This window comes from Bombina bombina, chromosome 6, assembly GCF_027579735.1.
Source record: "Bombina bombina isolate aBomBom1 chromosome 6, aBomBom1.pri, whole genome shotgun sequence".
NCBI lineage: Eukaryota > Metazoa > Chordata > Amphibia > Anura > Bombinatoridae > Bombina > Bombina bombina.
In genome coordinates, this window is record NC_069504.1 from 731,133,732 (window position 1) to 731,147,611 (window position 13,880).

General features: G+C 39.2%; 1 protein-coding gene across 3 annotated transcripts in view; it reads right to left on the reverse strand.

Annotated features, from left to right (window-relative positions):
• Positions 1-13,880, reverse strand: part of LOC128663560 (patatin-like phospholipase domain-containing protein 6) — a 453,640-nt gene that overhangs the window by 32,621 nt on the left and 407,139 nt on the right. For all 3 annotated transcript variants that reach the window (XM_053717940.1, XM_053717939.1, XM_053717938.1), the window contains 2 exons: positions 4,992-5,108; positions 4,828-4,921 (listed from right to left, as the gene is read on the reverse strand). In XM_053717940.1, the coding sequence (XP_053573915.1) occupies positions 4,828-4,921; positions 4,992-5,108 (211 nt within the window). The remainder of the gene's footprint in view (positions 1-4,827; positions 4,922-4,991; positions 5,109-13,880) is intronic.

Sequence of the window (13,880 nt, forward strand, 5' to 3'; positions counted from 1 at the left end):
GGATTTTCTGAGTCAGTTATTGATACCTTAATACAGGCTAGGAAACCTGTTACCAGAAAGATTTACCATAAGATATGGCGTAAATACCTATATTGGTGTGAATCCAAAGGTTACTCTTGGAGTAAGGTTAGGATTCCTAGGATATTGTCTTTTCTACAAGAAGGTTTAGAAAAGGGTTTATCTGCTAGTTCATTAAAGGGACAGATCTCAGCTCTGTCCATTCTGTTACACAAACGTCTGTCAGAAGTTCCTGACGTCCAGGCTTTTTGTCAGGCTTTGGCCAGAATTAAGCCTGTGTTTAAAACTGTTGCTCCACCATGGAGTTTAAACCTTGTTCTTAATGTTTTACAGGGCGTTCCGTTTGAACCCCTTCATTCCATTGATATAAAGTTGTTATCTTGGAAAGTTCTATTTTTAATGGCTATTTCCTCGGCTCGAAGAGTCTCTGAATTATCAGCCTTACATTGTGATTCTCCTTATTTGATTTTTCATTCGGATAAGGTAGTCCTGCGTACTAAACCTGGGTTCTTACCTAAGGTAGTTACTAACAGGAATATCAATCAAGAGATTGTTGTTCCTTCTTTATGCCCAAATCCTTCTTCAAAGAAGGAACGTCTACTGCACAACCTGGATGTAGTCCGTGCTCTAAAATTTTACTTACAGGCAACTAAGGAATTTCGACAAACGTCTTCTCTGTTTGTCATTTACTCTGGGCAGAGGAGAGGTCAAAAAGCTTCCGCTACCGCTCTTTCTTTTTGGCTTCGTAGCATAATTCGTTTAGCTTATGAGACTGCTGGACAGCAGCCTCCTGAAAGAATTACAGCTCATTCTACTAGAGCTGTGGCTTCCACTTGGGCCTTCAAGAATGAGGCCTCTGTTGAACAGATTTGCAAGGCTGCAACTTGGTCTTCGCTTCATACTTTTTCCAAATTTTACAAATTTGACACTTTTGCTTCATCGGAGGCTATTTTTGGGAGAAAGGTTCTTCAGGCAGTGGTTCCTTCTGTATAAAGAGCCTGCCTATCCCTCCCGTCATCCGTGTACTTTTGCTTTGGTATTGGTATCCCAGAAGTAATGATGACCCGTGGACTGATCACACTTAACAGAAGAAAACATAATTTATGCTTACCTGATAAATTCCTTTCTTCTGTAGTGTGATCAGTCCACGGCCCGCCCTGTTTTTAAGGCAGGTAAATATTTTTTAATTTATACTCCAGTCACCACTTCACCCTTGGCTTTTCCTTTCTCGTTGGTCCTTGGTCGAATGACTGGGAGTGACGTAGAGGGGAGGAGCTATATGCAGCTCTGCTGGGTGAATCCTCTTGCACTTCCTGTTGGGGAGGAGTAATATCCCAGAAGTAATGATGACCCGTGGACTGATCACACTACAGAAGAAAGGAATTTATCAGGTAAGCATAAATTATGTTTTTCCAAGTTTATCTTCCATCCATGTGATAGAAGAAGACTAAGAAGGGACTCTGAGAATTATTTCGCAAGACGAAAGGATGGTGCTTGCACCAGAATATCGTCCAAGTATGGGGCTACTGCAATACCCTGAGTTCTGGCAACGGCTAGAAGAGCCCCCAGAACCTTTGTAAAGATTCTTGGAGCAGTAGCTAGGCCAAACGGAAGGGCAATGAACTGGAAGTGCTGGCCCATGAATGCAAACCTCAGGAACTGAAAGTGTTCCCTGTGGATTGGAAGATGAAGGTAAGCGTCCTTCAGATCTATAGTGGCCATAAACTGGCCTTCCTGAATTAAAGGAAGGATGGACCTTATCGTCTCCATCTTGAAGGAAGGGACACTGAGAAATTTTTTAATTTTAGGTCCAGAATTGGGCGGAAAGTTCCCTCCTTCTTTGGAACCACAAAAAGGTTTGAATAAAACCCCAAACCTCTTTCTTCGATAGGCACTGGGACAACAACTTCTAAGGAGGATAGATCCCGAATGCACCCTAGAAAGGCATCCCTCTTTTCTGGTCTGGTAGACAGATTCGAGAGAAGGAATCTGCCCCTTGGCGGATGAGATTTGAAGCCTATCTTGTATCCCTGAGATACCACCCCCAGGACCCACGAATCCTGTACATCCTTGAACCAGGCATCTGAAAAAAGAGACAGTCTGCCACCTACACGATCCGATCCCGGATCGGGGGCCGCCCCTTCATGCCGATTTGTTTTTGGCGGGCTTTTTATTCTGCTTGGATTTATTCCAGGACTGAGCTGGCTTCCAAGTACTCTTGGTTTGCTCGGGCTTGGAGGAGGATTGTTGTCGTTGGGATTTGTCAGAATGAAAAGAACAAAAATTAGAAGATTGTCGTCCCTTAGACTTGTTCTTCTTATCTTACGGTAGGAAGGCACCCTTGCCTCCGGTAACCGTAGAAATAATGGAGTCCAGGCCTGTACCAAATATAATCTTTCCCTTGAAGGGGAGAGAAAGGAGTCTGCACTTAGAAGTCATATCCGCAGACCAAGACTTCAACCAGACCACCCGGCGGGCTAGGACCGCAAAGCCAGAGGCCTTTGCATTTAGGTTAATAATTTGCATGTTCGTATCACAGATAAAAGAATTAGCAATTCTCAGAGCTTTAATTCTGTCTTGAATATCCTCGAGGGGAGACTCCACCTCAGTGAGTTCCGACAAAGAGTTGCACCAGTAGGTAGCTGCTCCGGCAACCACGGCAACTGCAGCCGCCGGTTGAAACAAAAATCCTGTATGTTGAAACATCTTTTTCAGAAAGGTTTCCATTTTCTTATCCATCTGCTCTCTAAACGAAGAACTATCCTTAAGAGGTTTAGTAGTAGTAGTAGTAAGAACGAATGGGAAAGAATTGGTTCTTCCTTTTCCCCCTCGTCTACTTTTAAAAAGGAAGAACCAATTCTTTCCCATTCGTTCTTAATAATGTTTGCCATCTTAACCGGCACAGGAAAAGTCAAAGGAACTTTCATGTCTTCATAAACTCTGTCTAATTTAGGTATCATAGGTTCTTCAGGCAGCGCGGCCTCTGGAACCTCTAATGTAGACAGAACCTCCTTTAATAAAAAACGCAAGTGCTCAATTTTAAATCTAAAGGATGGTTCCTCCGCAGCAGGAGGATTAGACGCTAAGGACTCTGACCCAGAAAGTTCACCCTCTGAAGCTACAGAGGTTAACTCATCATCGGATAACTGGGACATAATAGCTAAATTCGATAAATATTTAGATGACTCCGGGTCAGGAGAGCTATGTTTATCCTTTCTCTTGCGTTTGTTATAGCAAGGTAATGCACTGAGGGACGCAGAAAGAAGGCCCCCTCCGGATAGAGGATTAGATGTGCTACGGGGAACTGCATGTGGATGTAGCAAGGGTAGTAATCTCATGGGACGCCGAGTCCTGAGAGGAAGACGGCTCAGAGGGACTAAGAGCCTTAGCAAGCTTGTCTCCCTTCTAAACAGGTATGATTTAGTACAGAAGGAGTACCTTCTAACATGTGAGAGTCCTCTATCGCTCAGGTTATACCCACAGAAGGACACAATTAAAAATGTTTTTTATTATAGAAAACTGCACCTTTATACTCCCAATGGCTGTGTCATTCACCACCTCCTAGACCCAGACAGTAAAGAGAGGAAACACTCTCCTCAGGTTCAAGTCTTAGCCGGAATGGAGGAAATGAACATAGACCTGTTATTACAAGTACAACAAGTAATAGGAGCTGTGCAACACTTTCAAAAGCGAAAGTGAAACTTAAAAGTGAAACCTGTTTGTTCCAGTCAAAAACACACAGTTTATCAGACCAGGAAAAAATCACACAAAGCAGCATGTAAATAATTAATACACTGATTGATTAATTCCAACTTTTTAATAAACCCCCTTCAGAGGATATTAACCCTGGATCCTATCAAGGTATAAAGGCGCCACACTGTGACCCTGTTATAGTGTTTTAAGTGTAAAAATTAAAACGATCTTACCTCCAGGATCCATGCTGTGGAACAGAACACAGCCTCTCAAGTGTGACAGTTTTATAGCAGCGCTCCTGGCATGGACTTGAGTGAGAGAAAGCAGGCAGTGAAACTCGTCAACACTGATTGCTTAGGAGCGGTTAGCAGTAGTCTGGATGGTTTTGCAAAAAAACTTTTCCCGCATCTCCAGACTCTAACTTTCATCAATACTCTCACTGAGAGGTTGACATGACTACTTAAAACTCCAGTCCTATCTCGAAGGGCAGATACCCTTTTTCAGGACTCTCTGAATCTTCTGACACTTCTCTGCCACCTCCACACGTGACGGAAGGCAAAGAATGACTGGGGTAATGAGGAAGTGGAAAGGATATTTAAGCCTTTGGCTGGGGTGTCTCTGCCTCCTCCTGGTGGCCAGGTGTTGTATTCCCCAACAGTAAGGAATGAAGCCGTGGACTCTCCCTATCTTAGGAAGGAATATGCATATATATATATATATATATGTGTGTATATATATATGTTTCATATGTAAATAAAATAAAAAAAACAAAGGCTATATTTCTGTTTAAATGGAGTGATAGTAAAAATGCTAAAAAATATATTTTTTTCTCTCTAAAATTCCCAGTAGTGAAGGGGTTAATAAGTCCAGATGTTTGATCAGACGCGTTATTGGGGGTATATCAATGAAATTCCCAATGTTTCCAGCATTATAGTCATCCAAATTTGTTTTTTGGAAGATTCTTGAAAAATAAAAATTTATGCCCCTTCTTCCAAGTTCATCATCTGGTCTAGCACAGGATTTATATAAAAAATGTGATGCCAAAGAACAAGTTTTACATCACAATTTTAAACAAAGAATATCATTGCTGTCTACTTGATAAGACTTGAAACTTACCATTTTTCTCTTCAAAAAAAGAATGTTGGCTGGCTACAGGTTCAATGCGAGAGATAATTTCTGCTAGATCAGTGAAACTAGGAATGACTTCACCCTACAGAGAAAGAAGAGCAATTACTAGAGCTGTTATGCAAACAGTTTAGCTGAATAAATGTCAAACTCACATTCTCTACTTTATGGTGATAACTTGTTGGATCACTTCCATCCTGTAACATTTTCTTAATTACATCCCCACGTTGCCACTCTGTGAATATTAATCTCCCATATTCATAGCCAACTTCCTAAACAAAAAAGGAACAGAGATGCAGAAAGTGTTAAAGGGACATTAGGAAAGCATAGCATTGAGGGTATCCCGTGCCTCCCTCTAGTCATGGGTGCCGCCACGTTGAAATCTATCTTTCACTGCGGCAACTCTGATAGCTGCAGTGTAATCTAGGTTCCATAATGGCAGCATCTATAATTTAAGGGAGGTGCATGACATTATTTTGTGTTTAGTGTAACTTTAAGACAGAGCTAGATGGATGTGTTTCACTTGCACTTCACGGTTATGTTGTGGTATTTTATAGCCCTCCGACCTTTGCCTTCTCTGTGCTTTAAGTATGTTATGAAATGTCCCTCATGGGGTTAAAAGAACAATAAAGTTAAAACTGAAGTTTCACCATTCAGACAGAAAATTTAATTTTAAACAACTTTCCAATTTACTTCTATTTATTTTATTTGTTCCTTTGGTATCCTTTGTTGAAAAGCATACCTAGGTAGGCTCAGGGGCAACAGTGCACTACTGGGAGGTAGTTATTGATTGGTGGCTGCACAGATATGCCATTTATCATTGGCTTATCTGATGTATTCAGCTAGCTCCCAGTAGTGCATTGCTGCTCCTTCAACAAAGAATACCAAGAGAATTAAACTAATTTGATAATAAAAAATAAATTGGAAAGTTGTTTAAAACTGTATGCTCTAAAAAAATGTGGGCTTGAAGTCCCTTTAAACTCACACATATATAAAAAAAGAGTAAAACGCACAGATCTTAGGATACAGATAAAGTTACAGCTTTTACTAACAAACAATCGTCTAAATTACAAGTTGAGCGCTATGGTGTGGTACGGCTATACCGCTGAAAAATTGGCCACTGCGCGTGGAATGGCAGGTAACGCATATTACAAGTTGCAGCAGTATAGCTATACCGCAGGCATTTTAGCCTTTATGCAACTCTCCATTCCGCACTCATAGCACCGTATTACAGGTTGTGCGGTCTGGCTAAAATGCTTGCGTTACAGCATATACCACAGTGAGCCACTCCGCGATCTGAGACCAGTAGTTATGGATTTTGCAAAACAAAAATGTTTCACAAAACTCATAACTAAAATGTTACAAAGTACACTAACGCACATAAACTACCTATTAACCCCTAAACCACCACCATCCTGCATCGCAAATACTATTACACCTATTAACCCCTAATCTGCCACCCACCCACATCGCGGACACTAAAATAAACATATTAACCCCTAAACCGCCGGCGCCCACATCACAACTAATAAATAAACCTATTAACCCCTAACCTGCCGCCCACCCACATCGCTACTACTATAATAAACATATGAACCCCTAAACTGCCGCCCCCTACATTGCAAAACACTAAATTAAACTATTAACCCCTAAACCTAACACCCCCCTAAATTCAAATTAAAAGTTACAATATAAGTATCTTAAAATAAATAAAAACTTACCTGTGAAATAAAAAAAACCATAATTTATATAAGAACTTACCTGATAAATTAATTTCTCTCATATTGGCAAGAGTCCATGAGCTAGTGACGTATGGGGTATACAATCCTACCAGGAGGGGCAAAGTTTCCCAAACCTCAAAATGCCTATAAATACACCCCTCACCACACCCACAATTCAGTTTAACGAATAGCCAAGTAGTGGGGTGATAAAGAAAGGAGTACAAAGCATCAACAAAGGAATCTGGAAATAATTGTGCTTTATACAAAAAAAATCATAGCCACCATAAAAAAAGGGTGGGCCTCATGGACTCTTGCCAATATGAAAGAAATGAATTTATCAGGTAAGTTCTTACATAAATTATTTTTTCTTTCATGTAATTGGCAAGAGTCCATGAGCTAGTGACGTATGGGATATCAAATACCCAAGATGTGGAACTCCACGCAAGAGTCACTAGAGAGGGAGGGATAAAAATAAACAACAGCCATATGCTGAAAAATTAATCCACAACCCAAAATATAAGTTATTCTCATGAAGAAAAGAAAAACTTAAAACATCAGCAGAAGAATCAAACTGAAACAGCTGCCTCAAGAACTTTTCTACCAAAAACTGCTTCTGAAGAAGCAAATACATCAAAACAGTAGAATCTAGTAAATGTATGCAAAGAGGACCAAGTTGCCGCTTCGCAAATCTGATCAACTGAAGCTTCATTCTTAAAAGCCCACGAAGTGGAGACTGATCTAGTAGAATGAGCTGTAATTCTCTGAGGCGGGGCCTGACCCGACTCTAAATAAGCTTGATGAATCAAAAGCTTTAACCAAGAAGCCAAGGAAATAGCAGAAGCCTTCTGACATTTCCTAGAACCAGAGAATATAACAAATAGACTAGAAGTCTTTCTGAAATCTTTAGTAGCTTCAACATAATATTTCAAAGCTCTCACCCCATCCAAAGAATGTAAGGATTTTTCCAAAGAATTCTTAGGATTAGGACACAAGGAAGGGACAACAATTTCTCTACTAATGTTGTTAGAATTCACAACCTTAGGAAAGAACTTAAATGAAGTCCGCAAAACCGCCTTATCCTGATGAAAAATCAGAAAAGGAGATTCACAAGAAAGAGCAGAAAGCTCAGAAACTCTTCTAGCAGAAGAGATGGTCAAAAGGAAAAAAAGTAGTTTAATGTCCAAAGAGTGCATAGGCTCAAATGGAGGAGCCTGTAACGCCCTCAAAACCAAATTAAGACTCCAAGGAGGAGATGACAGGCTTAATGCGAACTAAAGCCTGTACAAAACAGTGAATATCAGGAAGAGTAGTAATCTTTCTGTGAAATAAAACAGAAAGAGCAGATATTTGTCCCTTCAAAGTACTTGCAGACAAACCTTTATCCAAACCATCCTGAAGAAACTGTAGAATTCTAGTAATTCTAAAAGAATGCCAAGAGAATTTATGAGAAGAACACCATGAAATGTAATCCAAAGTAGTGAAATCTGGAGCGCAAAAAAGAAAGGGAACTGCAATAGTGTGAGATCCAACAACACTTTAATGACACGCAAATACATAAAACTACTCACAAGATTTCCAATCAATTGAGCATATAACATAAGAGTCTTGACAGGCAAGGAGTATTCTGGCCATGAAATGTAAGTCTTCCAAACTTGATAATGAATCTTCCTAGATACAGATTTACGAGCTTGTAACATAGTATTAATTACTGAGTCAGAGAAACCTCTATGACTTAGCACTAAGCGTTCAATTTCCATACCTTCAAATTTAATGATTTGAGATCCTGATGGAAAAACGGACCTTGAGACAGTAGGTCCGGCCTTAACGGAAGTGGCCAAGGTTGGCAACTGGACATCCGAACAAGATCCGCATACGAAAAACCGTGGGGCCATGCTGGAGCCACCAGCAACACAAATGATTGTTCCATGATTATTTTGGAGATCACTCTTGGAAGAAGAACTAGAGGCGGGAAGATATAAGCAGGTTGATAACACCAAGGAAGTGTCAGCGCATCCACTGCTTCCGCCTGAGAATCCCTGGATACAAGAAATTTTGTCCACAGCACTATAATATCAATTATTTTTATTTTCTGTTAAACATACAGATATAAAATGCGACGTTTCGAGTGTTGCCACTCTTATTCATGCTAATACATTGTATCATTTGAAACAAATTTAAAGCCCTCAGTTTCGCGCCAACCACTACATTCAGTGGCTCTGCTGCCATCTACTGACCAACAAAAATATAACAGTTAAAAACATTACTTTGTTATATAAACTAAGTATTAGTATCTGTTTGCACTTAATTACTTTATGCATTCTAAATTTATGCAGTCCTGTTTATAATCAATTATGCATACTTTGAACAATAGCCATACAATAATATGAACAAATTTAGACAGAATAAACTTTTGACAGAATAAATTTTACAATACATTTCATAATATGTTTCATACAAGATAATTAATTATTGATATTTCATTACAGAAAAATTGACCAATCATAGTCTCTATTGAGACCATTAGGTTCCATACATCCTAGTTCATATATCCAGTACATTTCTTTTTCCTTCAATATTTTTTCCCGATTACTACCATTTCTCTGGGGACCCACACTGTCTATGACTTGCCATCGTAATTGGCTTATCTGGTGTCCACATTTCAAGAAAGAATCCCTGGACCTGGACAGGTATCTGGGAAGTTTCTTGTTTAGATGAGAAACCATCAGATCTATTTCTGGAAGACCCCACATCTGAACAATCTGAGAAAACACATCCCGATGGAGAGACCACTCCCCTGGATGTAAAGTCTGACGGCTGAGATAATCCGCCTCCCAATTGTCTACACCTGGTATATGAACCGCAGAAATTAGACAGGAGCTGGATTCCGCCCAAACAAGTATCCGAGATACTTCTTTCATAGCTTGGGGACTGTGAGTCCCACCCTGATGATTGACATATGCCACCGTTGTAATATTGTCTGTCTGAAAACAAATGAACGGTTCTCTCTTCAACAGAGGCCAAAACTGAAGAGCTCTGAGAATTGCACGGAGTTCTAAAATATTGATTGGTAATCTCGCCTCTTGAGATTTCCAAACCCCTTGTGCTGTCAGAGATCCCCAAACAGCTCCCCAACCTGAAAGACCCGCATCTGTTGTGATCACAGTCCAGGTTGGCCGAACAAAAGAGGCCCCTTGAACTAAACGCTGGTGATTTAACCACCACGTCAGAGAGTGTCGAACATTGGGAATTAAGGATATTAATTGTGATATCTTTGTATAATCCCGGCACCATTGATTCAGCATACAAAGCTGGAGAGGTCTCATGTGAAAACGAGCAAAAGGAATCACGTCCGATGCTGCAGCCATGAGGCCTAAAACTTCCATGCACATAGCCACTGAAGGGAATAACTGAGACTGAAGGTGCCGACGTGCTGCAACCAATTTCAAACGTCTCTTGTCTGTTAGAGACAGAGACATGGACACTGAATCTATCTGGAAACCAAAAAAGGTGACCCTTGTCTGAGGAATCAAGAAACGTTTTGGTAAATTGATCCTCCAACCATGTTTTCGAAGAAACAACACTAGTTGATTTGTGTGAGATTCTGCAGAATGTAAAGACTGAGCTAGTACCAAGATATCGTCCAAATAAAGAAACACTGCAATACCCTGTTCTATGATTACAGAGAGTAGGGCACCCAGAACCTTTGAAAAGATTCTTGGAGCTGTTGCTAGGCCAAATGGAAGAGCAACAAATTGGTAATGCTTGTCTAGAAAAGAGAATCTCAGGAACTGATAATGTTCTGGATGAATCGGAATATGAAGGTAAGCATCCTGCAAGTCTATTGTAGACATATAATGTCCTTGCTGAACAAAAGGCAGAATAGTCCTTATAGTCACCATCTTGAAAGTTGGTAATCTTACATAATGATTCAAAATTTTCAGATCCAGAACTGGTCTGAATGAATTTTCTTTCTTTGGGACAATGAATAGATTTAAATAAAACCCCAGACCTTGTTCCTGAAAAGGAACCGGCATGATTACCCCTGAAACCTCCAGGTCTGAAACACACTTCAGGAAAGCCTGAGCTTTTACTGGATTTACTGGGATGCGTGAGAGAAAAAATCTTCTCACAGGAGGTCTTACTCTGAATCCTATTTGATACCCCTGAGAGACAATGCTCTGAATCCATTGATTTTGGACAGAATTTGCCCAAACATCCTTGAAAAACATTAATCTGCCCCCCACCAGCTGAGCTGGAATGAGGGCCGCACCTTCATGTGGACTTAGGGGCTGACTTTGGTTTCTTAAAAGGCTTGGATTTATTCCAATTTGAGGAAGGCTTCCAATTGGAAACAGTTTCCTTGGGGGAAGGATTAGGTTTTTGTTCCTTATTTTGACAAAAGGAACGAAAACTATTCGAAGCCTTAGATTTACCTTTAGGTTTTTTATCCTGAGGCAAAAAAACTCCTTTCCCCCCAGTAACAGTTGAAATAATAGAATCCAACTGAGAACCAAATAAATTATTACCTTGGAAAGAAAGAGATAGTAATCTAGACTTATATGTCATATCAGCATTCCAAGATTTAAGCCACAAAGCTCTTCTAGCTAAAATAGCTAAAGACATGGATCTAACATCAATTTTGATAATATCAAAAATTGCATCACAAATAAAATGATTAGCATGTTGTAGTAAATGAACAATGCTATATAAGTCAGAATCCAATTCTTGCTGCTCTAAATTCTCCAACCAAAAAGTTGAAGCAGCTGCAACATCAGCCAAAGAAATTGCAGGCCTAAGAAGATGACCTGAATATAAATAGGCTTTCCTTAGCTAAGATTCAAGCTTCCTATCTAAAGGATCTTTAAAGGAAGTACTATCTTCCATAGGAATAGTGGTTCATTTAGCAAGAGTAGAAATAGCCCCATCAACTTTGGGGATCTTTTCCCAAAACTCTATTGAAATTGCTGGTAAAGGATACAATTTTTTAAACCTTGCAGAAGGATTAAAAGGAGTACCCGGCTTATTCCATTCCTTAGAAATCATATTAGAAATAGCATCAGGAATAGGTAAAACCTCTGGAGTAACCACAGGAGGTTTAAAAACAGAATTTAAACGTTTACTGGTTTTAATATCAAGAGGACTAGCTTCCTCAATATCCAAAGTAATAAACACTTCTTTTAACAAAGAACGCATATACTCCATTTTAAATAAATAAGTAGATTCGTCAGTGTCAATATCTGAGGAAGAATCTTCTGAATCAGATAGATCCTCATCAGAGGTGGATAATTCATTATGTTGTCGGTCATTTGAAATTTCATCAACTTTATGAGAAGTTTTAAAAGACCTCTTACGCTTATTAGAAGGTGGAAATGCAGACAAAGCCTTCTGAATAGAATCAGTAACAAATTCTTTAAAATTCATAGGTATATCATGTACATTAGAAGTTGAAGGAACTGCAACCGGCAATGTACTATTACTGATGGACACACTATCTGCATGTAAAAGTTTATCATGGCAACTAATACAAATGACATTAGGAGAAATAATCTCCACAATTTTACAACAAATGCACTTAGCTTTAGTAGAACCGATGTCATGCATCAAAGTTCCAACAGATACTTCTGAGGCAGGATCAGATTGAGACATCTTGCAGAATGTAAAAGAAAAAACAACATATAAAGCAAAATTATCAATTTCCTTATATGACAGTTTCAGGAATGGGAAAAAATGCAAATAGCATAGCCTTCTGACATAGTAAAAAGGCAAGAGGCAAACAGCAAAGGGGCAAAAAAATAATGAAAAAAGTTTGGCGCCAAGTATGACGCACAACGTAACTTAAAATTTTTTTTTGCCGCCAACCATGTCTGGAAATGACACACTCGCGTCACTAACGACGCAACCCTGTGTGAAACCTCTGCATCAATTACGACGCCGGAAATGACAAACTTGCATCAACGGACGTGCCTTTCGCGCCAAAAATTCTCGCGCCAAGAATGACGCAATAAAGTGTAGCATTTGGCGCACCCGCAAGCCTAAGTCAGCCCGCAATTTGAAACAAGTAGTCAATTGAAAAAGACTAAACCCCAGGAAAGAAAAATATTTCTAATATTAACTTTCCCAAATATGAAACTGACAATCTGCAAAAGGAAATACATGAACCTGACTCATGGCAAATATAAGTACAATACATATATTTAGAACTTTATATAAATGCATAAAGTGCCAAAACCATAGCTGAGGTGTCTTAAGTAATAAAAACATACTTACCCAAAGACACCCATCCACATATAGCAGATAGCCAAACCAGTACTGAAACTGTTATCAGTAGAGGTAATGGTATATGAGAGTATATCGTCGATCTGAAAAGGGAGGTAGGAGATGAATCTCTACGACCGATAACAGAGAACCTATGAAATAGACCCCCGTTAGGAAAATCATTGCATTCAATAGGTGATACTCTCCACGTCCCTCTGACATTCGCTGTACTCTGAGAGGAATCGGGCTTCAAAATGCTGAGAAGCGCATGTCAACGTAGAAATCTTAGCACAAACTTACTTTACCACCTCCATAGGAGGCAAAGTTTGTAAAACTGAATTGTGGGTGTGGTGAGGGGTGTATTTATAGGCATTTTGAGGTTTGGGAAACTTTGCCCCTCCTGGTAGGATTGTATATCCCATACGACACTAGCTCATGGACTCTTGCCAATTACATGAAATAAACTAAGATTAAACTATAAATTAACCTGAAATAACTATTCTAATAAAATAAACTACTAACTAAATTACATGATTAAAAAAACCTAACACTGCGAAAAAATAAAAACCTAAATTACAAATTTAAATAAACCTAACACTACAAAAAAATCAAAAAAATCTAACATTACAAAAAAAACGCTAAAATTATGAAAAATAAACACTAAGATTACAAAAAATAAATTATTCAAAATAATAAAAAATACACCTAATCTAATAGCCCTATAAAAACAAAAAAGCCCCCTCAAAATAAAAACACCCTCTAACCTAACAATAAACTACCATTAGTCCTTAAAATGGCATTTTGTAGGGCATTGTCCTAAGTTAAACAGCTCTTTTACATAAAAAAATTACAAAGTCCCCCTAAAAGTAAAACCCCCCACCCAACTAACCCCCCAAAATAAAATCACCCCCTAACCTAACAATAGCCCTTAAAAGGGCCTTTTGTAGGGCATTGCCCTAAGTTAAACAGCTATTTTACATTACAAATTACAAAGTCCCCCTAAAAGTAAAAACCCCCACCCAACCAACCCCCCAAAATAAAAAACCTAATCTAAAAAAATCCTAAGCT